At 47.7% G+C, this 24,559-nt stretch overlaps 11 protein-coding genes across 11 annotated transcripts; 6 read left to right on the top strand and 5 right to left on the bottom strand.

Moving 5' to 3' along the window:
- Window positions 1-174: 174 nt before the first annotated feature.
- On the top strand, window positions 175-1,885 carry DFL_006245 (uncharacterized protein; the record flags this gene model as incomplete). Its single annotated transcript, XM_067635631.1, has 4 exons — window positions 175-386; window positions 447-1,088; window positions 1,193-1,409; window positions 1,469-1,885. The coding sequence occupies 4 exons, from the start codon at window positions 175-177 to the stop codon at window positions 1,883-1,885; spliced, it is 1,488 nt and encodes a 495-aa protein (XP_067490040.1).
- Window positions 1,886-1,932: 47 nt separating this feature from the next.
- Window positions 1,933-3,099, bottom strand: DFL_006244 (uncharacterized protein; the record flags this gene model as incomplete). The annotated part of the gene is made up of 1 exon (XM_067635630.1): window positions 1,933-3,099. One exon carries the CDS (start codon window positions 3,097-3,099, stop codon window positions 1,933-1,935), a length of 1,167 nt encoding a protein of 388 aa, XP_067490039.1.
- Window positions 3,100-3,749: 650 nt separating this feature from the next.
- DFL_006243 (uncharacterized protein) lies at window positions 3,750-4,652 on the bottom strand (the record flags this gene model as incomplete). The annotated part of the gene is made up of 3 exons (XM_067635629.1): window positions 3,750-4,359; window positions 4,420-4,486; window positions 4,553-4,652. The coding sequence occupies 3 exons, from the start codon at window positions 4,650-4,652 to the stop codon at window positions 3,750-3,752; spliced, it is 777 nt and encodes a 258-aa protein (XP_067490038.1).
- A 2,004-nt stretch (window positions 4,653-6,656) lies between these two features.
- On the top strand, window positions 6,657-8,381 carry DFL_006242 (uncharacterized protein; the record flags this gene model as incomplete). Its single annotated transcript, XM_067635628.1, has 6 exons — window positions 6,657-6,735; window positions 6,809-6,905; window positions 6,966-7,363; window positions 7,433-7,526; window positions 7,594-8,035; window positions 8,109-8,381. 6 exons carry the CDS (start codon window positions 6,657-6,659, stop codon window positions 8,379-8,381), a joined length of 1,383 nt encoding a protein of 460 aa, XP_067490037.1.
- Window positions 8,382-8,765: 384 nt separating this feature from the next.
- On the bottom strand, window positions 8,766-10,607 carry DFL_006241 (uncharacterized protein; the record flags this gene model as incomplete). The annotated part of the gene is made up of 9 exons (XM_067635627.1): window positions 8,766-8,882; window positions 8,934-8,992; window positions 9,046-9,169; window positions 9,234-9,626; window positions 9,699-10,016; window positions 10,071-10,126; window positions 10,200-10,274; window positions 10,349-10,401; window positions 10,462-10,607. 9 exons carry the CDS (start codon window positions 10,605-10,607, stop codon window positions 8,766-8,768), a joined length of 1,341 nt encoding a protein of 446 aa, XP_067490036.1.
- Window positions 10,608-11,627: 1,020 nt separating this feature from the next.
- DFL_006240 (uncharacterized protein) lies at window positions 11,628-12,156 on the top strand (the record flags this gene model as incomplete). Its single annotated transcript, XM_067635626.1, has 4 exons — window positions 11,628-11,792; window positions 11,862-11,940; window positions 12,033-12,074; window positions 12,137-12,156. The coding sequence occupies 4 exons, from the start codon at window positions 11,628-11,630 to the stop codon at window positions 12,154-12,156; spliced, it is 306 nt and encodes a 101-aa protein (XP_067490035.1).
- Window positions 12,157-13,038: 882 nt separating this feature from the next.
- DFL_006239 (uncharacterized protein) lies at window positions 13,039-15,583 on the top strand (the record flags this gene model as incomplete). Its single annotated transcript, XM_067635624.1, has 4 exons — window positions 13,039-13,556; window positions 13,623-13,726; window positions 13,786-15,380; window positions 15,461-15,583. The coding sequence occupies 4 exons, from the start codon at window positions 13,039-13,041 to the stop codon at window positions 15,581-15,583; spliced, it is 2,340 nt and encodes a 779-aa protein (XP_067490034.1).
- Window positions 15,584-15,965: 382 nt separating this feature from the next.
- Window positions 15,966-17,581, bottom strand: DFL_006238 (uncharacterized protein; the record flags this gene model as incomplete). Its single annotated transcript, XM_067635623.1, has 5 exons — window positions 15,966-16,109; window positions 16,169-16,418; window positions 16,492-16,716; window positions 16,809-16,977; window positions 17,038-17,581. 5 exons carry the CDS (start codon window positions 17,579-17,581, stop codon window positions 15,966-15,968), a joined length of 1,332 nt encoding a protein of 443 aa, XP_067490033.1.
- A 556-nt stretch (window positions 17,582-18,137) lies between these two features.
- On the top strand, window positions 18,138-20,426 carry DFL_006237 (uncharacterized protein; the record flags this gene model as incomplete). Its single annotated transcript, XM_067635622.1, has 3 exons — window positions 18,138-18,327; window positions 18,472-19,909; window positions 19,970-20,426. 3 exons carry the CDS (start codon window positions 18,138-18,140, stop codon window positions 20,424-20,426), a joined length of 2,085 nt encoding a protein of 694 aa, XP_067490032.1.
- Window positions 20,427-20,810: 384 nt separating this feature from the next.
- Window positions 20,811-21,169, top strand: DFL_006236 (uncharacterized protein; the record flags this gene model as incomplete). The annotated part of the gene is made up of 2 exons (XM_067635621.1): window positions 20,811-20,988; window positions 21,054-21,169. 2 exons carry the CDS (start codon window positions 20,811-20,813, stop codon window positions 21,167-21,169), a joined length of 294 nt encoding a protein of 97 aa, XP_067490031.1.
- Window positions 21,170-21,535: 366 nt separating this feature from the next.
- On the bottom strand, window positions 21,536-23,605 carry DFL_006235 (uncharacterized protein; the record flags this gene model as incomplete). Its single annotated transcript, XM_067635620.1, has 4 exons — window positions 21,536-22,362; window positions 22,419-22,771; window positions 22,836-23,305; window positions 23,378-23,605. 4 exons carry the CDS (start codon window positions 23,603-23,605, stop codon window positions 21,536-21,538), a joined length of 1,878 nt encoding a protein of 625 aa, XP_067490030.1.
- Window positions 23,606-24,559: the final 954 nt, after the last annotated feature.

Below are 24,559 nucleotides of genomic sequence, written 5' to 3'. Positions count from 1 at the left end.
TTGTTTGTGATTTCCCAAAACGGAAGTCTGATTGAATTCGCGGTTGTCTGGCTTACAGGGCTGTTCACGCGTGCCCGCGACAACATGCAACCTCAACTCAACTCTTCGAAGCCAAGCTCGCGCTCCCTAAATAGGGCATCAAACGACACTACCTAACCTCCAACATTCGACAAAATGGCTCCCCATAAAACCACTCTAGATGATGATGGCGATGATGCTATGCAAGATGTTGACTCTATGCAGGTTGATTCTGTCGGTGCTGATGAAAAGACCGCCGTCAAAGATGAGCTGGAACACATGTTCGACGACGACCTCGATGATGAACCGATGGTTGACGCTTCCAATATATATAAGAATAATAGCGGAAAAGCTAATACGACGGCGATGTATGTGCAGGAGGTGGGCCTTGTAGATTTCTCTGGGAGCTAACCTTCCTCTTCTCAAAGCTCCGACATCCTCTCTACGAACCCTTCCGACCCTCAGATCATGCTACAATTCTACTCAAGACTGTTCCCTTGGCGACAGCTTTACCGTTGGCTCAATCATTCTGATCTCCCTTCCACCGACTTTGCCCACCGAGAATTCGCATTCACATTGCACAATGAAGCTTACTTAAGATACCAGTCCTATCCGACTTTCGAGACGTTACGTCGTGATGTCCTCAAGTTAAACCCCTCGCGGTTCGAAATCGGTCCCGTCTATTCTGCGAGGCCAAGGGATAGAAAGCAAGTACAGAAGGGCTCGTTTAAACCAATTGAGAAGGAGTTAGTTTTCGATATCGATTTGACAGATTACGATGAGATCCGAACGTGTTGCTCCAAAACTAAAATCTGCATTAAATGCTGGCAGTTCGTGACAATGGCAATCAAAGTGGTTGATGTTGCTTTGCGTGATGATTTTGGATTTCAGCACATTATGTGGGTATACTCTGGAAGGAGAGGTGCGCACGCATGGGTCTGCGACAAGAAGGCTCGGAAATTAGATGATGGGAAAAGAAGAGCCATTACCGCCTACTTCGAGGTTGTCAAAGGTGGCAGCCAAAGTGGGAAGAAGGTCAACTTGGACAGGCCCCTCCACCCCCATATTAGGTACGGAAATCTTAGCACAGCGGTTTTTATTTTAGAAACGAAAGAAAGAAAGAAAACAAAAAAAGAAATCGATTAACTAACAATCATCCGCGATGCATACACAGACGAAGTCATGACATCCTCAAAGATGACTTTAGACAGAATATTCTTGAAAACCAAGACCCTTTTCGAACTGAAAAGCAGGCCGAAAGGCTTCTGCAGCTCCTGCCGGACCGCCAGCTTAACGAAGCGCTTCGTGAGAAATGGGATTCGACAATCGAACGGCCAAGTAGTGAGAAATGGAAGGATATTGATGCGCTAGCTGGTTCTGGCGCTTCTAAGGTAAGCCACGTTCCTCGATAGCATCTGAAGTGTACGTTAACTAACTTTATTTCGCCCAGACCATCATCCCAAAGGTGCTGCTTGAGCACAAACAAGATATCATCCTTGAGTACACGTACCCACGTCTTGACGCGGAAGTTTCTAAGCACCTGAACCATTTGCTCAAGTCACCTTTTGTAGTTCATCCTGGCACTGGAAAAGTATGTGTCCCAATCGACATATCCAAACTTGATGAGTTCGACCCAGATGATGTTCCTACGGTAACGCAACTCTTGAAGGAGATTGATCAGTGGAAGAACCCGGTGAAAAAGGAAGAGGATGGCGATAATTCTATATCTAGGGTATCCGATATCGACAAGACAAGCTTGAAACCTTACCACGATCTCTTTTCGAGATTCGTGCAAAAGTTGTTGAATGCAGAAAAGTCTGTTAACAAAAAAACTGGGGAGATAAAAACAGAAGGGATGGATTTTTAGATTGAGATCTGACTTAATTTAGAGCATGTGTCTAAATACCGCTTAGTTCAGTTGTCAATGGAAACCCCTTCGTCGTCTGTATTTTCTCCATCATCGCTAGACTCGCTATCATCGTCCAGACTCGCTAGTTGATTTAGATCAACATTGTCATCATCGTCATCATCTTCTTCTTCAGCGAACGAACCGCCGCGAAGAGATCCATCAGCTTCCTCTTCACCATCTTGAGACTGACCTCCGGTCGGATCTTTCTTCTTCTTCCTCATCGGAATAACAGCTTCAAAGGCCGCTTTCCAATCCTTTAGTTCCAGCCATCTCAGCATAATCTCCACAACCTGGTTTGTTGTTAACGTAATTCGCCCTGTCATCTTAATATATTCTCCTATCGGAAGTTTTGCGGTCCGAAGTCCCTGGCTAACAGCTTTGTTGAAGCAAAGCCCCTTGTATCTGTTTTTATCGACTATCCCACCGACAATATATGTTTTCCCTTCTTCGAGTGCCTCAAGCGTCTCGTCTGAATCTGATGAAAGGTAAATTATGTTTCTCGCCTGGATATCATCCTGTGTAATTTCATAGTCCGTGTCTGTGACGTGAATTTTGCGCCAGGATTTCCATTTATCACCATGCATAAGATGGAGATGAGAACGAAGCCTTTTGTCGACGCATGTGACGCATAAATCCATCGAAAATTTTGCGATTCTATTGTCACTATAACATCTCGAAACCTGTGCCCCGAGTGATGCGACCTCCTTATCCATCATATAATCGTCGAAAGAACAATCCACAATGCATTTTATGGCAAGCCGTTTGGATTTACGTTCAAGTTTTCGGTTGTTCTTGCGTTTCTTCCCAAGTTTCGGCCAATCCGTGATTTTCTCAGTCTGAGGGTTGGCCTTCGCGGCGTCACGCTCTTCGCGTTGACGGATTCTTTTTGCTGCCATCTTTTCACGGCGGAGGGCCCTTCGGGATTCCCGGGATTCTTCCCATTTCTGCTTTTTTAGAAGTTTCTTCTGTTGGTTTTTAGACAAAGGGGCGGTCGTATCGTCAGCTCCTGCTGTTGCAGTGGGGGATTCCACAGTTTGCCTCGACACTTCGGTCAGTTTTGTTGATGGCGCCGCAGTCGGAGAGTTGGAGCGCTTCCGCTTCCTATCATTGTTTGTATTCTCGGCCTCTTCTACTCGTATGGGGTCCGCTGTAGATGATTCGACAGCCGTCATGGTGAGAAAAAAAAGAAGGACTCACTGTCGGTAATGAAGGTACTATGCGACGGGTTGGATCTGCGAGGCCGAAACTTAGGTTGACAAAACCCAACAGCCACAACGCATACTCAATACCTACTCTCTCCGAACGATCGAATCTTGTAACCAAGCCTCGTCTCTACATCGAGGTTTTGAGATGACGGAATATACTAAGCACTTTCCTACAATGTGATTATTATTTTGATTTCCCAAATTTATGGGGAAATTCAAACGTGGGACTGACCGTTACAATTCTCAAGTCACCAGATTTACAATCGCCTAAGCTTGTCGCAGGCGTTCGAGATCTTACTCGAAAAGTTATTGCTACACAAGGTATGTCATGATTAAAAAAACATATTCCTGTTACATCTAGCAATCAGTTCTATAACTACAATCATAGCACGAAAAAAAAAAAAGAGAGAGAGAATAAGTATTAAAACAAACTTTTGAAGACCGGCTAGCCAATAAGCTAATGGCCTAGGAACAAGACCACCAATACCTAACTCCGCAAATGAATTTATAAACAAGTAAAGGAGAACCCCTGTGGGCCGGGGCGTTATTATACCATCAGTGGTTCAGGAGAGCCTGCATCCACACGGCCGATCAGGTTTTAAAAGTAATAAGCCTGGTTAAACTGTGAGGGGCTTTGCCGGCGAATCCTGTCTTATGCAACCCCCGGGTAATAGGTACAGCCATTGCTGGCGCCCGTCAACGGCGGCCTTGGGTATCGTGGTCATGTCGTAAGACCTTTCCAACTTGCCTAGCTCCTTTGCCAGGTCGCTAAACGTGAAAACTTCAGGAAGCATTTGTTCTACATTCGAACCCTCACAGATTGCCTTCTGTATGTTATTGGGGTCGAGAACGGATTTGCTTGCCCGATCAGCATGGGAGTAAGCCCGCATCTTAAATTGAAAGTCCTGGATGCTGCGTAAACACCAACTGCAGTGCACTCCGGTATTTGCCAACAAAACATCGCCCATGCGCCGGTGATCGTACTCAATGTCTCCATCGGCTCCAATTTGGCCAGCCATGGCGCGCCATTGTGGTCTAGGTGCCGGAAACTCAAAAGAGTACATGTACGATTTCATTTCGAGATGTAGGTATTGCGGATATCCTTGACATGCCTTAAGTAATTCGACAGTATTGCGATTAGGAATCTCGTCCACATCAGATATTATGATTAAGTCTGATTCCTCCAGCTTCAACGTCTTGATGAGTTCGGTGGCGTGGTCACGGGACCTTTTCTCATTGTCAAATGGATCGTGGGGACTTTCAAGAAGGGTTGTAGTCTCTTCGTACAGGATCTTGCTCTCCGCGAAATCGAATCGATGGCGATTGGCCGCAAATGTCAGGGGTTTGAAGTCGCCTGTGGCGTTTATCAACCTCATGCACCGAGGCAAAAACAACCAAAAACGAAGAAAGCTCAACTTACCAGTAAATGTTCGGTTCCCTTCGATGACGATAAATGTGTCTACGATATCCCAAAGTTCCCGTAGACGAATGATTGCAAGATCGATCTCGACGCTGAACATTAAAACATCGATGACTTTTCTCTTGCGCCGCCTGTCATCGGATTTTGATTTATATTGCTTCCATCCGTGTAAGGAGCATGAAGTGGGTATATCGTTCGGGTCAAATCTGTAATGGACGATTTTTTCGAATGGTTCAGGGGCTGTATCCCAAATGGGCCGGAATATGTAGCCTGCATCGCGAATGATTGTAGGTCGGAAGCTGCGAATCACCAGCGCAATCCAGGCCAACGCCAAAAGTGACAGAATTATCCATCTTAGTTGGGACCGCATAGAGACAAAGGAGCCAACAGGTGGCGTGGGGATATTGGTGTTGGATGTTATCGACGAATGTTGGTTGTTTTGCCGTTACTCCCTTTGGTAAGCAGCCAAGCCATTTCGTGACCGGGGTTTATGTCACCGTGCACGGCTTCGAAGCCTCCCCGCATTCTGCACCTATCCGATATGTGTCGACTAGCTACTTCTCGTTTATTTTTACAATGGTAGGATATCGGGTATTTGTCGCGTCGCCGATCGGGTATCCACTTGAGCAAATTTATATTTAAGTAAGTACCTAGGTATATACACATATATCTTGAATCGAATCCGGCTTGATATTCGAGAAACGATCTAACCTCAAGCAAGCAAGAATGGCTCTCTCAATTCCAACCTATAAAAGTATACCTAATATCAAGTACTTAAGTAAGAAGGCATGTAAATGTCGGTCCGGGACCGCGTGGGCCTATTATCGCGATTTGTAGGATCTAGATCCAGGTTGATGTATTTGTCCAAGATAATGCAACACATGCCCAGATACTGTCGCGATGCATATCGACTACTGGTCCGCCCTTTGCAAATTTGATTTCGAATGAAGAATAACAGCGGGTGTCCAACCTCCCTTCGGCCCTATGGGGATACTTTGTAATTGGTGGAATGAAAGAAAGCCGTCCATATCCATTCGTCCGCTGATAATCCATCGCCAAGGCTAGGTGTGAGGAGGATGTATTAATACTCCTCCGTGCGAAACCTCGAACCCGAGTCCGAAGCTATACCCGTGCTTTTGAACCAGAATTCTAGGCTGTGATATATCCACAGAGCTATATGCCTAAATGTTACACTTTAGCCTTTGGCGATGACACAGCTCAACATAATTATAACCCGAAGGCGGTCTTTTCTGAATATTGCCTGGCTAATCCCTGGAGACTGCAAACTTAGCAACATCGCATAGGGAAACATCCGGAAATTCCAATAGCCATCCCCGAAAGATCGTCCCTTTCTGCCGGCCAAAAAACGTGCTCGTATCCATGTCCTATGTCGGCGTGTTCTTTTTTGGGGATGACATGCTGTAGGCTAAATTCGAGATTTAGCCTGCGTGCTCCGGAGCCAAATTGCAACAGGCATGTAACATCCCGATGCTCGAGAATCTAAGCTTTAGATCGAAAGTATTATGTATCAAAGTGGGGATATTCTAATATCCTGCTGACACGTTTTGTCGTCCTATAGTCGGAATCACGAGTCAGCTATTTTCAACCTCTCAATATCCAACACAGGGTTGCCCCATTCTGTGTTGCTTGGCATATGCAAGTCTCCTTATAGGAGCACGGCCTTGGGTTAGCGCGCTCTCTGAGAATAGCATTTCTGATTGTACGGAATCCGTGCTTTCGGCTCATCGTCCCGCGATTCTACAATGCATCTCAAATTTGGAGTCGAATCAATTCCTCGTAGCATACAACTGCGGAAGTCGTTAAACACGGTGCCATGGATCCTGTGGTTTTTGCTGTTGAATTCGACGGCGAACCGGGCCACAAAACGAGGTATTTCGATTTATGATTATTGAATAGAAATCATATAGTGGGTTATCAAAAACCCTTGGTTCATGAAGTTGGATACCGTATTCGCGACTATAAAATGATCCGCAATTCCAGTCGTCCTGCTGTAGATATTTAGAAATTGGCCAACTTTACCGTGCTTCCTCTTCATAGAAATCCGACTAGCAGCCCATCTAAATTCGATAGATTAGGTTCAACCATGGCTGGAAAGCTGACAGCTTTGCTCCTCTTGCTTGGTGCGAATTCCGCCCTTGCGCAATCTCCTCTATGGGGACAATGTAAGCCATACATCCGTAGACCTACCTCGATAACCCACTTCTGGAATTCTAACCGATTTTATACAAATTAAAGGTGGGGGTATTGGGTGGACTGGAAGCAGTTCGTGTGCTTCCGGGAGCGCCTGCGTGTATCTGAACGATTACTATAGCCAATGTCAACCTAGTTCGCAGTAAGTCACGATGCTGAACGATAAGTAGGTGTGCTGGATAACTAACTTGTTTTATAATAGAGTAACTACCACTAGGTCGACGACTACTCGTGCGACTACGGCGTCGACGACCTTTGCTACAACTACAGCTTCTACTACTACTCCCGGGGGCACCAATCCTACTTGTTCAGTAGGCAGCATCTCTTTGGTGTCGAACTCTAAGCTTCCAGATCCATTTACATTCGCCAATGGCCAGAAAGCCACCACAAAGGCGCAATTCAAGTGCCGCCAGGCAGAGATTTCTGCGGCACTGCAGCAATATGAATTGGGAACAAAGCCCGGAAAGCCGCAATCTCTCACAGCTTCGTGGAGCGGGAATACCCTTACTATCAACGTGTCCGACCAGGGGAAGTCGATCTCCTTCTCTGTCACCATTACAGCACCTTCTGGCGGAAGGGCACCATATCCCGCCATCATCGGTTAGTGAACCAAAGATTAATGTTCACCTGTCTCGGTTCCGTGGCTAATATTGGTATTTTTCACGAAAGGATACGACGGTGGTTCGATCCCAATTCCTGCCGGTGTCGCTAAAATCAGTTTCAGCATCTCTGATATTGCAGCCCAGGTTAATACCGGATCCAGGTAAAGTCGATCGGCAGAAAGTCGCCAGTGATGGACCTCAGGATGCTAACCAAACCGTCTACGGTAGGGGCCAAGGAAAGTTCTACAACCTTTACGGAAGTGGCCACTCAGCTGGCGCCCTTACGGCTTGGGCATGGGGCGTCAGCCGAATTATCGACGCAATCGAAATCACTCCAGCAACCAACATCAACCCTGCAAGAATTGGCGTTACCGGATGCTCTAGAAACGGCAAAGGGGCCTTCGTTGCTGGTGCTCTCGATGACCGGGTCGCCTTGACTATTCCTCAAGAATCGGGATCCGGCGGCTCTGCCTGCTGGAGACTTTCGGACTACCAGAAGAGCCGGGGTGAAAATGTCCAAACTGCCTCCCAGATCATTACGGAGAATGTGTGGTTCTCAACTGCGTTCAATCCCAATGTTAACCAAGTCAGCCGCCTTCCATTCGACCACCACAGCTTGGCCGCCTTGGTCGCACCCCGTGGACTCTATGTCATTGAGAATACTTCGATGGTAAATAAATATCCCGTAGCTCTTGAAAGACTGTCTGTTGCGCGGTCTGCTAACGAAGCTGCTCGCCTACTAGGAATGGCTCGGCGCATTGAGCACATACGGCTGCATGAAAGCAGGATCTCTCGTCTACCAAGCCCTGGGCGTATCCGGCAACATGGGCTACTCGCAGGTCGGACACGGCGATCACTGTGGTTTCCCCGCCGCCCAGCAAGGGTCCGAGCTCAATTCTTTCATCAACAAGTTCTTGCTCGACCAATCGGTCACAACCAACGTCTTCCGAACCGACGGCAACTTCAATTTCAACCAGGCTGACTGGGTTGATTGGTCCGTCCCAACCTTGAATTGATCTCAGCTATAGGCAGGGTTTCGGCCATCACATCTTGTATATAATCTATTGTATTGGTTGGGGTGTAAATATCTTATCCTTTTTACAAATCTATAGAACACGCAATTCATATGATCATCACGCTTTGAGTAAAAGCTTATAATCGATGCGAACAAGCACCGTTACGGCGGCTACTCTAGGTTGATATTTTGATACATCTTCTGACGGTATTCTTCCGTAGAGACCGACGTGTGCGTCGTTATCTCGATGACGATTCTCATAGTATACGAATACAGGAGGCAAGTTGGAGATTAGTGGTTAAGTTTTTTATCTGGGGAAGGTTCAAGTGTGACTTATTCACGGCGGAGTCGACCGTTTTGTTGCCAAGCGATCGAGATCATAAATCTACGGCAGCAACATTCTTCTTGGGTCCTCGATGTACTCTTTAACCTTAACAAGGAAGGTAACCGCTTCACGTCCGTCGAGCAGGCGGTGATCGTATGTGAGAGCAAGATACATCATCTATATATTGTTAGATACTATTTTGTTTTCTAGGGTGAAAAAAATACATACCGGTCGGATTTCAATCTTGCCATTAACCACAACCGGGCGTTGCTTGGTTGCGTGGAGACCTGATGTATGGTTAGCAGGGTTTCCTGTACGACCAAAGTACGAAGCGGCCTACCTAGAACAGCGCTCTGTGGCAGATTGATAATGGGAGTTCCCATCAAACTGCCGAAAACTCCGCCGTTCGAAATGGTAAATGTACCCCCGGCGAGGTCCTCGAGGGTAATCTTTCCACTTCGGGCCTATTATTTCTATGGGTGAGCTCGGGCTAGGATATTAACGGAATCCGAACATGTAGATCGTTACCTTTTCACCGAGTTCCGAGATGGCTTTGTCGATGCCGACGAGATCGAGGGTTTCCGCATTCCGAATTACAGGGGTGACGAGGCCCTTTTCTGTCGCAACGGCTATGCTGACATCGACATAGTCACGGTAGACGATGGTGTCGCCTCCGTTTGGACCCTCGATGCTAGCGTTGACAACAGGTACATCCTTCATGGCAAGAATGCATGCCTTGGTGAAGAAGCTTACAAATCCTAGCTTGACACCTGTTTTCTCTAACACTGCATTCTTATATAAGGAGCGCATTTCCATCACGGCGGACATGTCTACCTCGTTGAATGTAGTCAGGGATGCCGCTGTGTTTTGGGATTGCTTTAATCTCTCGCCGGTCCTGAGCCTCATGCGATTCATTTTGACCTATTTGATGAAATGCGGTGGGTTAGCCCGGGGGTGGCCGGGAGCGCGGGCGCGACGGGATGGGATACTGACCCTCTGTTCTCCTCTGTTTCCGATGCCGTCGGCGGCGGGGGCCGAGGGAGTGCTCGGTGGGGCAGGTGTCTCGGCCTTCTTTGGTTTTTCTTCTACCTTCTTAGGCTCGGGGGCCTTCTCGGCGGGCTTTGATTCCTCGGCTTTTGGAGGTGGGGAAGAAGTCGGTTCTTCCTTCTTCGTCTCTTCTTTGGCCGGCTTCGGTGCACCCTCTCCGGGCTCTAGCTTTGCGAGGTCTTGACCAACGGTAACAGTGGTGTCGGCTTCAACAAAAAGTTCCTTTAGAATACCAGCTTGCGGGGCATTGACGGCGACGTCGATCTAGATGAATGTTAATATCGGAAGGCGAATGTAAGCTCATGGCAGAAGCGGTACCTTGTCCGTTTCGATGGTGGCAATCTCTTCATCCTGCTCGACCTGGTCGCCAACCTCTATACCGTAAAGCAGCCTTAGTTAGAATGCCGTCGGCCTCGGGTAACTCAAGCCTTGAGAAATGTCGCGAACCTTTTAACCATTGTTTTAAGGTTCCCTCCGATATAGATTCTGCCATGACCGGGACCTTGATAACGATAGAGTCGGCTAATGGAGTTCGGTGATTAGATATATCTGGCGAAGAACATCACGAAGGTGTGTCGGAAAACGCGGATAGGTACCGTAAGAACGCCATTGCTGAAGAGATGGAGGATAAGAGGCGGTGACATGAGAGCTGTTTAGATGGTTAGCAGGGTAGTTTAATATTGTATCGTTGGGGGCAAGAGCTACTTACCTGCGAGGGGTGGTTTGTCTGGCGATAAGGCCGGTGACTGGGGCCTTGACATGGAACAGCCGACAAGATGGGGTCCGTAGGTGTGAAAGGGAGGCTAGGCGATTTGACCGCAGCGCGGTTGAACGAAGGGCGGAGGAGGAGGACATGGCTGTAGTCGAGAGCAGGTGGTGGTGGTGGTGATAATGATGGTGATGATGATGTGATGGCGTCTGAAGGAGCGTCTGTCTGGGTTGACGTCTTGGTTAGGTCAGTTGGAAGGATATATGCAACGTTGAAGCCGAAGAAATGCGTTGCAACGGCCCACGCTTGGGCAAATGCAAACACTTACCGACTTCCTAAGTACCTAGTTAAGTACTCCTTAAGATAGACAATAACTCGCAGGTTGGGAGAGTATACTGTAATCAAGTATGTACCGAGGATTGATTTCTTTTACAGTGCGACTATATACAGGTACAGGTTGGTGGGTTTTTTCCAAGGTTTTCCCTGAACGGAGTAACCGATCCGAGTCGGGCAAAGGACAATGGCCGAACGGAAGCACTTCCTTTTCAATACTTACTTCGAAGCAAGTTTACTTAGGTATGTAACTACTTGTCGACAAGAGCCGTTCCCTGAGGCATTAAGTTGGGAGTGCGTGATATAATGCCGTATAGGAAGTACCTAAGTAAGTAATGTATCTACGTATACTTATACCTCCTTACCTACATGTGTATATATATTATGATCCTTTACTTCGAGATCCCATGCTGTGGGATGTGCATAAGTAGCAAGTACTTTAGCAAGTAAGTAAGTACTTTGGTAAGTAAGGAAAGTCAAGGTTTATTCGGCGTTGATGCCAAAGACTTTCAGACCAGCCAATGCGAGGCGGCCTGATATAAAAGATGTCAGGCGTGTTGGGCTTGGCAGGCACTTCCGCCTTTCTCGATGGATAGCAATTGACGTCTCGCAATTCGACAACGACGACGACGAATTCCTGGCGACCGCTCGTTCAACCATCAATAACACCCTCACCAGGGTGTAGATCTATATATATCCTCTCGCATTCCTACTGTCCGTAAGAGAAATTGTTCCGTCTCACCGCTCGTATTCGATAGCTCCCGCTTCAAGGACGACTCCTCCGATACACACCCACTCCCACCGCCACCACCCTTCCATCCTTCATATCAACCATGGCTAGTTCTACGCCAATTAGGATAGTCCCGAGTCTCTACAGGAGGGCCTTGAAAACGAGCTTGGACTGGTCCGTTAGACGGGATATCTGGCGACCGCAGGCACTCGCTATCCGCCAACTCTTCGAGGCCAATAAGGATGTCAGGGCTCCCAAACAGTTGCAGGTTGTACCTTTATCCGAAAATTTTATTTTCATATTCTCGTTTGTATCGTGACTGATATCATTTCGGCAGGCTCTCATTGCAGAAACAGAGGCTGAGTTGGAAAAGTGGAAACACCCAGATCCATATCTGCCACCTACGGCCCCCGGCGGTATGTCTCTTTTCTTCTTTCCTCTTCTCGAAGCCTTTTGATATCATCCCTTCGTAATGATTCTAATTCTTTCTTTCCCGATCAATTGATAGGCTCCAAGTGGGAAAGAAATCTTCCCTGCCCTGTGTTAACCCGTAAGTTTCGCACTTCGCGCAGTCGTTTTCGTTGTAGTGAGGTTGACTAACTTGAAACCAAGCGCCCCAATATTCGGAATGATCTCGCGCAAGGGTCTTTTTATCAATGGCTGCCCTTTTCCCTGTGAGCGTTCATGTAAATACAAAGCTAAGCTAAGGCACATCTTACATTATATTACCTACTTTACGTGAGTACTTAAATAAGTGTAAGTACTTCAAGTAAACTGTACTGTGAGATACTCCATACTCCTGGATATTACAGCATTCTATTCCGGTCTTGATATATTTGCAATTTGCCGTGCAAAAAATTTTCTCTTTCTTTCTTCAGAATGGCCCTCGATTGTAAGTTTCCTCAGTTAAACATATTCCATGCAAGGGTAGCCGTGGACCGGCCTCGTGCGACATCAGCCACAAGGAAAAGCAACTTGCGGGGCCCGAAGCGTTCGGCACCATGTCACCACCTGCATTTCCACCTGCTCCAACCTTGCACATGCCTCTGCGTCTCCATTTTATTGGCCTTTGCTCTGAAAATTTCCGATTCATGAAGAAGCCATTCCCTTCAACTGATGATTTTTTTTTTTTTTTTTCTTCCTCTTCGCCGCTGCCTAGTTAAGTTTCAGGTTTTCAGCCGTCTCCTATTGTAATACATATTCTCGCTCTCTTTTGCCAATATATACTCGAAATCATTACCTCATACCGCCATCCCGTCCAACAGTGACTGTACCAATCATAGAACCAGCGGCTGTCACGCTCGTGAACTCATACGCGGAGTACTTAAGAAGTACCTACGCAGCAAGTTAAGAACTACATAGTGGTGCATAAACGCCCCCACGGCAGTTCCCACCCCGAGTCGGTTATTTCGTCACTGTTCCCCAGCCACCACAAACGTTTTCATATTTCCACCATCTCTCGCGATTACTTTGCAAAACATTACGAATAAGATAAAAATCGAAACACAGTCGGTATGAAATTCGGCGAAACTTTAAAAAAGTCATTGAAGGAGGAATGGAAAGATAATTATATCGACTATGGCAAACTAAAAAAGCTGTTGCGAGAAAAAGACCCCGAACCGACGCAATGGACCGAACAGGATGAGTCCAGCTTTGTGGAGGAGTTGGTGAACGTGCAGATTGAAAAAGTCAACGCCTTTCATGCGAAACTCGGTGCCGAATTGAAGGATAGGGTGAATAGCTGTGAGGCTAAACTCGAACCTCTGGCTCAGAATGCTGAGGGGAAACCCGCGGCCAAAGATGCTGTCGATGAAGACACCAAACAGCTCCTAAGCACCGTCACCCAAGAACTGGATACTGTCTCCAAGGAAATCGCGGATCTTTATAAATTCGCGCGATTGAACTTCACGGCTTGTCTAAAGGCTGCCAAGAAGCACGACAGGTTAAAGCAGTATAAGATACGTCCTCTGGTTCAGGTGCGACTTTCGTCTCTGCCATTCAGTTCCGAGGATTACTCGCCTCTGTTGTATAGGTACGTTGTATCGCCATCCAAGTCTCCTCCCTAGCCCGATAGGTATACTAACGTGCGCCTGGACAGGATCTCTGCACTTTATGCATTCGTAGGCCAGTATGACCAAACCAAACAACCATCGAAATCCCTTCCTTCGAAATCCTCCTCGAAAACATACGAATCTCATAAATGTAAGCCGTGAGCAAACCCTCAGAGACAACTGCTTTGAAATATCTGACAGTTGGGGTAGTCTGGGTACACCCTGATAATTTATTAGAGGTTAAAACATACATCCTGCGCCGACTTCCGGTTCTCATCTATAACCCTCAAAGCTCAAAGGTAGCGAAAGCCGACAGAAAGGACCCTACTTTGACATCGCTCTACTTCGATAACTCTCAATTCGATCTTTATACACACAAACTTGATAGGTATGAAAGTGCCGCATCTCTCCGCTTACGATGGTATGGCCAGCTTGCGGATAGACCAGAGGTTACATTAGAGAGGAAGGTTGTCCCTTCAATTGAAGAAGCCGAGGAGACTGGAACCGAAGAGAGGGTTTCGCTCAAAGAAAAGGAAATCCAGCGTTTCATTTCTGGCGATGAGGAAATACTCGAGAAAAAAATCCGGAAGACGAAGGAACGTAAACCAGAAGAGGAGGCACGTAAATATGAAAAGACGGCCAGGGATATGTATTCTTTCGTCAAGGAAAACTCTTTGCAGCCCATCCTCCGTGCAGTCTACACGAGGGCCGCCTTTCAAATCCCCGGAGATGATGAGATCAGAATATCATTGGATACTGATCTTGTTTTCATCAAAGAGGATGCGCTTAACTCTCAGAGACCCACTCGACCCGCTGATGACTGGCATCGACACGATATCGATGACCGAAAGTTGGAATATCCCTTCAGTTCTCTCCCTAAGGATGAAATTTCAAAGTTTCCTTTTGCGCTCCTCGAAATCAAAATCAACGATTCTTTGAACGACCACTCGAGGGAATGGGTTTCCGATTTGATGACCTCGCATCTGGTGTACGAGGCACCACGGTTTTCCAAGTTCGTCCATGGTGTTTCCGTATTGTTCGAAGACAATGTGAATAGCTTTCCATTCTGGCTAGGGGATCTCGACAAGGATATCAGAAAAGACCCCAAGGATGCTTGGCAGCAAGAGCAGAACCGACTGAAATCTGAGGAATTCGCCGTCGGAAGTTTTGCGATGGGCCTTTCGCCCCTCCGTGGGAGCCCCTTCCGAGCATCTATTGCCCATGAATCAATGCGCCCCGCGGCGTCTTCTAAACCCCGACGGCTGTCGGTAGGAATTCCCAAGAAACCAACCCTCGAGATAGCCCAGCCTTCAAAACAAGCGGCTATTACTGAAGACCGCGAGGAACAGGATAGCGGCTCCCCATCATCTTCTCGTATCGGGGGCTTGGGATGGGGAAGCACGAAGCAGCGCCGACGCCGGTCTTCAGTTAAACTACCACCTGGTGTGACAAAACCAAGTTCCTATATCAAAGATTCTGGACCACTTCAAGTCGAAGCTAAAGTTTGGCTTGCCAACCAAAGGACCTTTATCAAATGGCAACATATATGTGTGCTGCTGGCCACCCTTTCCCTCGCACTTTACAATGCCGCTGGTCGGAAGAATGTCGTCGCCCAAGGCATCGGTTTCTTCTTCACCGGGATTTCAGTGTTTGCTGGAGCGTGGGGATATTGGATGTATATCAGGCGGAGTAAGTTCATCACCGATAGGAGTGAGAAAGGCTTCGACACCAGTATTAGTTTGATCGGCCCTATTGTTGTCTGTATCGCTATGATAATTGCCTTAACATTGAATTTCCTATTCAAGGTAAGTAGCAAACATTCTAGATTTTGCCCCGTTTTTCGCCTTTGGCATTTTGCTAACAAGCACTCCCCGCTCGCGGCTAGTTTAAAATTTCCTTCACCGAAACGTCCTTTTACATCGAGGATTTGACAGAGCCGGTTCTGCCATCGAGCAATACCGTCTCACCGCTCGTCGTACAAGGCCAGGCATATAATATAATTGGTTAATTACCGGCCATTTCTCAACGTTAGTTTAGCCATTTGTTTCGAGCGAATATCATTTACCCTTCAGTTGTTGGCACATATTTGGAGAGTTTTGTACTTTCTCTAGTGCTCTTCCTCACAGATTGCAATTCGTATTTTGAACCGTATCTGAGCCGGTCTATCTATAAGAAGTTTATGACTTCCGATTCACGTATCACGTGGTGAACAGCAATTGACTCGCTTCCCCAAACGCCCATATTCCCCCCTCCAAAATAAAAATCTTGTACTGAATAATCCTTGAATTTGAGACCCATGAACCCCGAACCGAACAAGCCCCAAATGTGAATGATGGTATACAAAGCATGGTTAATGCATGCATATTACAATTAAATGTGTAGGTTTCCATCTACGAGTTTCCGGGTCCCCCGTCTTCGGCATCGGAATCATCGTCAAATGATTCCACATCATCAACGGCATCCTCTCTCATTCCGGGGGGGTTCCCTAATCCAGGCGTTGTGTCCGATACGTGAACAACACGTTTTCCATGCACCTGTATTTGCAAGTTAGTAATCCGAATACACCAAAGGGAACTACGGGGGACAACTGTACTTCTTTAACACCCTGTTTCCAAGCCTGCCAATCCTGATCGTCCCTAATTAGAAAGGCCAGTAGCATACTAGGGTCCATTTCTCTCAAATGAAGCCTCCGGAGTTTTCTAGTGTGACAAAGCTCTACCTCTTCAGCGGTATAGTCCAAGTCCTTTCGATAAGGAAGCAGTGGTCGGGTATTGTGAGGATCCAGATAGAAGAGCGATTGCCCTTGGACTCCGACAAAGTAGTGCGATGCCGACGGTCTCCCTCTGATGTTCATATGGAGGTTAGCTAGCTGCTCTGGGGTTTGACTTGCGGGGGCCGCGAGATCATGTCACCTACCCAGCAATTCCGACTGACTGTGACATCATGAGGGAGGATTTAAGGGCCTCCCAGTACACAGGAGTAACCCTCTCGATCCCTAACCTGATCCCGACGAGGACAAGAGTCGGACGGAATACTCCATCTTCCGATACTGCAATTTTCCGGAAAGCGTCCTCGTAGACATCCCCACCGTCGCCGGTTATGTAGACGTGTAAGCCTTCATCATGTTGCCCGGCTAGTGCCCTTTAGAGTGTTAGAGTCAAGATAATCAACATCGATGACAGGGGAAAGTAAAAAAGAAAGAGAAGTGGTGGGAAAAATCGTGAGAAACATACTGTATACATCGTGCCGTCGCCGACGGTCCGAACCATTCCCCCGGATAAACTCCACAAGACGCTTCTCCATATTTGACGAAGTTATGTAGGGAGAAAGGTGCTCGCGGATCGTCCGCGAACAAGGACAGGATCCGCCGTTCCTCTTGAGGAGATTTCCCACGACGCCAATCTTGTCACTGTGTTAGTACTCAAAGATCTGAGTTGGGGAGCCAGGTAGAGGGAAACATACCTCGTCCAAGTTTAAGAAGAGATAGGGCATTCGCGAGAATACATTGGCCTGACCTTATCATACAACCCCACCCTGTATCTGAAGTAAAGCCTTCTTGGTCGGCAAGACTTCGGATCCGAGTTGCAAGTGTCATGTTCCGGCTGGTCGTGGATAACGGAATCGGGGGGAAGGCGCTCCGATAGGTCATCCAAAACTTAGCATCAAAGTCGTCCAAGAATGAATGAGGCCATCCGTCGTCATCTATCTGTGTCGATGTATCCTTTTGAACCTCAACGGCAGCTTCCGAGGAGTCTGAGTCTGACTCATGTTGTGTGATAGTGTCGGCGGATGTAGATGATGGTGAAGTCAGGAGCACTGGGACGGAGTCTGTGGACGATGCATTTACGGTATCGTACTCGTCGGAAGACTTGGCCTCGAGTTCGCCCGGCCTAAAAGAGTATTCGACACCTAAACACCAAATAGAGCTCTTAGGCTCATCATTCTTGACGGGCGGATCCCAGAAGTACTGTATGACCCGCTGAAACTTGTCGATTCGGATGTTCATCATGCGAAAGGGCTCTTTCTCTCCAGAGGCACTTAACGACAACTGAGATGAAGATGGTGCTAAGGTTTGACGGCTGCTGGAGCGGGAGCTTGAAGCTTGTGTAATTAATTGCCTGGAGGCGGAGGTGGAGATAAAGAGCGAATACGGTGATGGCTACAGGTAGCTCGGCTCAGATCTAAGCTTAGGTACCGCTGAGGCCAAGCAGCCTTAACTAGAGTTCAGTTGAAGCCATACACAGCCATACACTCACTGGGTACCTATTGTCAGTTGAATCTGAAGCTGAAGTTGAAGTTGAATCTAGATCTGTTTGGTTATCAAGCTGTTGCGTGGGAAAGGTTGAACGTTGAGGTGATGGTGATGGTGAAGCAGCGAAGGTAGTATGTCAGGATGTCTGGGGAAGTGGTGGATGACGAAGTGGGCTGATGACCAGTCCTTTAGGTATCCTCCACCACACCTAATTGTAACCTCGAGGCCATCTCATCTACACTACTCTTCTACTCTTCACTACACTACACTACGCTATCGACATCTCATCCTCCCCCCCCTCTTCCTCCTCATGCCCCGCCGGAAATCCTCGCGGCCATCCCCTTCCCACAAGGGTCACGGTTCGAACAACCGTTTCGCAAATCGCCATTCTCATGCAAACTCAGCCACACCCACCAATGGAAAACGTGGAAAGCCTCAAAGACATCTCCTCCTAGGCGATGATTTTACTCTAGATCCCTACAATGGTCCTGGGCCCTCAGGTAAACCAACTGTCCCGTCTACGTTGTATACTTACCTATACATACAGGTCCACAATAACCTATTTCTCCTTCGCTTGCACCATTCCAGAATTCAAAGTCCAACAACCAATCATTGACGGAAATACCCTTTCGCGGGAAATCTAGGAGGCCATCGTGGTTTTACATTGCAACAAGAAGCTCGAAACACCGAGGATCGATACTACAGGAGAAACGATGATAGGAAACTTCGACAATTGGGAATAACATTCGTACGCCCTCAGCAACCAGGTGGCTCTGCCAGCGAATCCAGCACAGTTCTACCTGCAACAATCCCCAATCAACCCCCTCCCCTATTGGAAACCACGCTGACGGCATCCGAACACCCCACCAAAACATCTCATCTCGAGCCAGTCGATAGCCCTAAGATTGACCTAATTCCCGGAAATGACTTAGGCAGTCACTCCAAAACTCAGAATAAGTCATCGTCTAGCGAGGAAGAAGTCGTCTTCGTCCCTCGGAATCAGCGACGCCCGAATGGAGCTCAATCAGAGCCACAAAAGTGCAAAGCCCAACCCACCGTTCCCGCCGAGCCACCTCCGATAGCAGCCTTGACACCAAAAAACTTGAAAACCCCTAAGAAAACACCAAGAGGTTTCCGTCAATCGAATGATGATGATGATGAGATACTCGCCGACTACATCCAAAACCTTGAGGAGAATGGTGAGGATATCGGAGACGTATTTTCCTTGCGGCCGTTAGGAAACCATCTAGACGATATCGATACAGGAAACGAAAGGCCCCACCGCCAAGAGACGCGAACCCCAAGACAATCCGATCTAGACAGCGATGAGCCCGAGATACACGTAGATATCAATATCGCCGCCGTGATTGGAAAACGAAACGGGAGGTTTGGGCCAGAATACCACTTCAAACCGGCAGGTTCAACACTTGAAGAGGCTCTCTGGCTTGAAGGAACAGATATGACACGCGATATTCAACATCTAATAGACCACTTTGAGGCTGGATTGGACGACGAAGATTCTGATGTCCAAGCATCTGACGATCAGGAAGATGCCGACCAAGGACTCCCCAAGGCACCGCAATTTGAAGAAGGCGACGACGAAGAGGACGACGACGACGAAGTGGACGACGACGACGAAGTGGACTTTGATGCTGAGAACCTCGTCAACATGATGCTCGGAAAACCGAATAAACAAGGCAAATTCCCACGTGCATCCAAGCTAGCTGATGCCTATGATGGTTTCGATATCATGAATCGTGAAAGGGCAAGTTTAGCTAGCCCTTTCAACCGTAAGTCCCGAAAAGCCAACATCGGGCGACCTTCAAACAAACTTATGACCATGAACCTGGATGACAATGAAGCTCGAACCCAGATTGAACTCGAACAGTATATTCACGCAGATCGTGAAAAGAAAAGGATTCGCAAGCAAGAGAGAGATCTTCGGCGGCAGGCCGGCATGTTGGGTGCTTATATGCCCACGGAGTCTGGGTCCATGGATATCAAAGGCTATCCTGGTGGGGTAACGATGAGCAAGGTTCAAGCATCCATTAAACAGTTCATGATGAGTGGGATTGCAGAAAGGTCGGTTGTACCCCGAATGATGCACTCGGGACGCATTTGCTAATCCAGACCGTTTATCAGACTCTCATTACCGCCAATGCAGAAGCAAGATCGACTACAGATCCACATCTTGGCTCATAGCTTCTCCATGCAAAGTAAATCGCAAGGGAAAGGTAACGACCGTTTCCCCGTTCTCTACAAAACCAAGCAAAGCAGGCTTTTCGAGGGAGACGAAGAAGCAATAGACATCCTTCTCAGTAATCCAAGTGGTCGAGGTTCACGGGGGAAATTTGGAAACAATCGTGGCAAAGCTGGCCGCCAATTCACAGGTGGGGGAGGTGGCGGCGACCGGACCACCCACAATAAAGACGGAATGATCGTAGGAACAGGAGCAGCAGAGCTTAGCCAGGGGAATAAGGGCTATGACATGCTTGCAAAAATGGGATGGACTACCGGAACAGGACTTGGTAGCAACGGAACCGGAATTCTGGATCCCGTCCAGGCTATCGTCAAAAACTCTAGGGCTGGGCTGGGATAAGGTACCAAAGCCGAATATTTGCAAGGCTCAATTGGATATTATAAACCTCAATATCAGAAGCTGTATATATTGGCCAGCTTATTCGATAGCTAGTAATCGTAGTAACTAATTTCGGGCTCTCCCCCATCGAAAGCCAGGGCTGTTAGCACCCACCGATATTGTTATATTATACTACCTACATTCTACCATATTCAGGTACCACCTATCGTTCGCGGAAGACATATCGCAACGCATATTTGGTGGTCTTCAAGGTTGCCCAATCGGGAATTTCCAACGACCAAAATTTCTCTCAAACCCCAACGACACCGCGGCAGTCGAATTCTGAACCTGTACTAAACGGCTCAGCACGGCATAGTCTGACCGCTGCAGGAACATATATGCAACATGATCACCAAGTTCCTCTCCAATGTAGCGGTCAGCTTAAATCCATTCTCGAAGCTTTCAAAGAGCACCAGGATCTTCCTCTCCATGCTGCCGCCTGATGCAAGAACCACAATGAAAATTCAAACCAAGCTACTACCTCGAGCCTCAGAGGAGCTACCCAAGATCGCAGTAACATTCAGTATGTCTCCTAACCCCGATATCCGTTTCAACTAGATGGTTACATCTGACGAGACTTTCTTACAGAGGACGGCAAGGTCATGGAATTGGAGTCCTCAAAGTTGTCAATTAAGGACTTGGTCGAGGAACTTGATAGGCATTCACGAATACTGAGGAAGAAAGAGGAACTCGGTGGTAACTGATCACGGATTCAATGGGGGTCCGGAATAGCTATTGATAAGAACTTAAAAAGACAGTATTATGAAAGCTGGCTAAAAGAACTCACAAAACAAAAAAACGAAATAAATCATGACAGAGTGGAACCAGGATACAGTTTTGTCGATTGATGCCCCGATGTGCTATGTCGCACTGTCCGGTTTCACATAACTCTGGTGCGTTATAAGAAAACCGCCGCCGCCGCCCTGCATTATCGCCGTCTACCAAAACCCCTCCCAATGTACATAAATAAAAATTCAATAACCCCACCGAACTTGTAATGCCTCAAGGGCTGCTGTTTTTTTTAATTATTTTTTACCCCTTTTCTTCCTTTTTTTCTTTTCTGTAGGGCTCTATACCTCCAAGATCGTTCTATCGACATCCTCAACCTCATTATGGACGTTGGATCGTGCGCAGTTAAGAATAACCACCTTGACAGAGGCTGCATATGCCTCCCTAACCGCACACGCGACACAAGTTTTATCCACATCTGCTACTATGGCAGCCAGTCCCCAGTACGAGCACCATGCGCGGGCGAAAACCTCGTTGTCGCACACACCGAACGCCTCGATGATTAACACCTCTTCGACTTCGTTGTTGTAGTACATCTCGCTACCTGTTTCGGACCCCGCATCATCGGTAATGTTGTTTCCCCAATTCTTAATCTCGGTAAGTTTGTCAGGGCGGACCACCCGAAAGTCGTACGCATTGTATAAGACATGAGGCCCATTTTTGCAAGGATATGCAGCAATGAATGGGGTGTCGTGGCGGAGATACACTCGCCAGGATTTGGAGGCGATTGCAAACGTTATCGATGCGTCGTATAGGGTTGGTTCACCGGGGTACATGCTGAAGTTCGAACGGCCGCTTATACTCCGACTGCTAGTACTGCGTCCGCTTGCACTCCTACCGCTGATACTAGATGGCGGTCGGGGGTTCTTTTGAGAACCAGGAGGGAGTATTCTCATAACTGTTTGGGAGTCGGATGTAACGGGTTGGAAGTTTAGCCTTTCTATTCTAATATTATCTGTTGGATCTTCCAAGTCGGGCTCCAGCATGTCAAAATCATCGACATGGATACTCGGCTCATGTTCCGGGAATGCCTCGCTATTAGCTGCCATGCTATGAATGTCGCTGGGTGTTAAGTGCCCAAGCGGCCGTGCTTGCTTGATCAGAACAACTATTGGAGTAGCGTAAGCAAATCGAATCTGTAAATTGGTGTGTTACAGCACATACCTTCAGAGCGGTGAAGTTCCGGGCTCGTTGGTAAAGGACCGAGCCATCCACATATTTGTCTAACTCCTTTTGCTGCCCCTAGAACCTTTCCAACAATACATTCCCAGGACCAATATGTAGAACCCCTCCATTGCAATCCTGCATTGGGGGTTAGGTGCGAGAGCGTTTTTATCGATGGAGGCGCGTCAGGGTCGCAGTCAATCAAAGTCTTCATCATAACCCAGGGCATAGTTCTCCCGGGTAGCATTAGCCCGGTAAACCATGACATGCAGCTTACACTCCGATCTTCGACCGCTTTTTCTTTCGTATCTACTTCGGAGAGAATGAACTCGACTTCAGGCATGTTCGGCCATCTGAACGTAAAGATTTAGTGGGGGTTTCAGGTACTCATGGGTGAGATGAAATATAATGTCTTACTTTAGGGTCCATCCGAAATTTCTGAGTATATCGACTTGGCTATTCTTGTTCTGAAAATGGAATGTCACCGTCGACTGTGCGGCAGGATGGGATGATGCCGGAGTCTCGATTTCCACATTTTCAAGCCACCGTTGGGCTAACACTAAGTCATAGCGTACCTTGACGGGCCAGCTATGGTGTTTTCCAGGTGAATTGTTTAGGGGGCTGCGTGATGTTATCCGCAGAAAGAGTTCAAGTGATAAGAGAAGTTGGTGGAAGAATTTGTTATTCCCAGCACTATCGTCCCGATAGAAGAACTCTGGAACAATCTGGTTTTCGAGCTTGCTGAAATCTACCCATTCTGGGCGGGCCAGTACGTCGATAAGATCATAGACCTGCCTGCCCATTTCGAACCTATGAGGGTCGTCTGCATGTGTAATCCCGTCATATAAGAGGTTGGCGTACAATTCGTGGTAAAGAAGGGTTGGGTCCTAGCGGAGCCAGATGTTAACGTTGACTTCCCGTAGAATGGAAAACACGTGCTCGGTTCTGCGTAGTCTTACACGGTCCTCAATACCCTCGTGCTTCAGCTTACGAAGCCTTGACACGACATAGTTCATGTTGAGTTTGCGGGTTTTGACTCGGCCCCCATTCAATGGTGGCCCACCGTCGTGCGGGCATCCGTAAGCCGCAGCGTATCCTGCAAGAGTGATAGTTCCTGGGTAAAGCCCGAAAATATCCCGCATATAAGGCCTGTCCAATGACTCCTGTGGACGATTGGCGTCGCTCATGTCGTTGAAAAAGTCCTCTTGGAAAGGGTAGCAATCCGTGCCCTCGTCATCCCATCCATTCGTTGGAGCCACATAAAAGTGAAACTGGTCCTTGAGGTATGGCACCTCCCTACAGGTTCCCTCAAACACCGGAGCGCCATTGGAGATATATCTCCGGGCCTGATCTCTGGTCAGAAATGAAGTGTGAATGTCTAAAGGAGGCCAATCGGCCGGCGCGGACTCGTTCCTATTTTCGACAGGGACCACGAGCAGGCCGCCATTTTGCTCTTCGATATATCGATATCGACGCGAGCTCTTGGACTCTGGAGTTGTGACTCGCGTGTCATCAGAGCGGGTTACCTGGCTCTCTTCTACGTCCTGCAAGTCCCTCGATCAAGACGGAATTCGTCAGTCCTGAAATTGATCTTTTAACAAAGGAAAGAAAAGATGCACCAGGAAGTTTTTAACTTGGAGCTTGTCCGATTCGCACCTCGTAATGCTGTGAAAAGGATTCTGACCTCCTTGACATACCCCGCTGCCAACCCGGGAAATTGGCAGGATATGAAAATCTACTCATCTAATGGTGTTTTTTATTCCTGGGGCAGTCGAGGGTCTAGGTACACTGGGGTCCTCGAAGCTAAGCCATCTAAGCCATCACGGCGAAACCTATCTGCTCTGAGCGATGACTGGGGGATGAAGTGGCTCTGGTGATGCTAGGTAGGTGATATAATATTGGTTCCTCGAGGGTTGGCTACGCTGTACAGGAAGATGGCAGGTGGACCGAGAGATCGAAATGGAGGAGAAACACCAGCCAAACGGCAAACGACAGTCCTGGATTGTGGTAGCGAGCAAGGAACTACCCCTCTATCGCTGATACGCTAGGATAGGCCAAGCTTGTCATCCGCTCTATAAGGGAGTGGTCAGACAAACAGTGCGCTGTGCGATATGCTGCCAGCTGCTCTGCTGTCAGCGGAA

This window comes from Arthrobotrys flagrans (genome assembly GCF_004000055.1).
Source record: "Arthrobotrys flagrans strain CBS H-5679 chromosome Unknown unitig_9, whole genome shotgun sequence".
Taxonomy (NCBI): Eukaryota; Fungi; Ascomycota; class Orbiliomycetes; order Orbiliales; family Orbiliaceae; genus Arthrobotrys; species Arthrobotrys flagrans.
The sequence above is the reverse complement of the archived record's forward strand: the minus strand, read 5'-3'. Positions and strand labels throughout refer to the sequence as shown.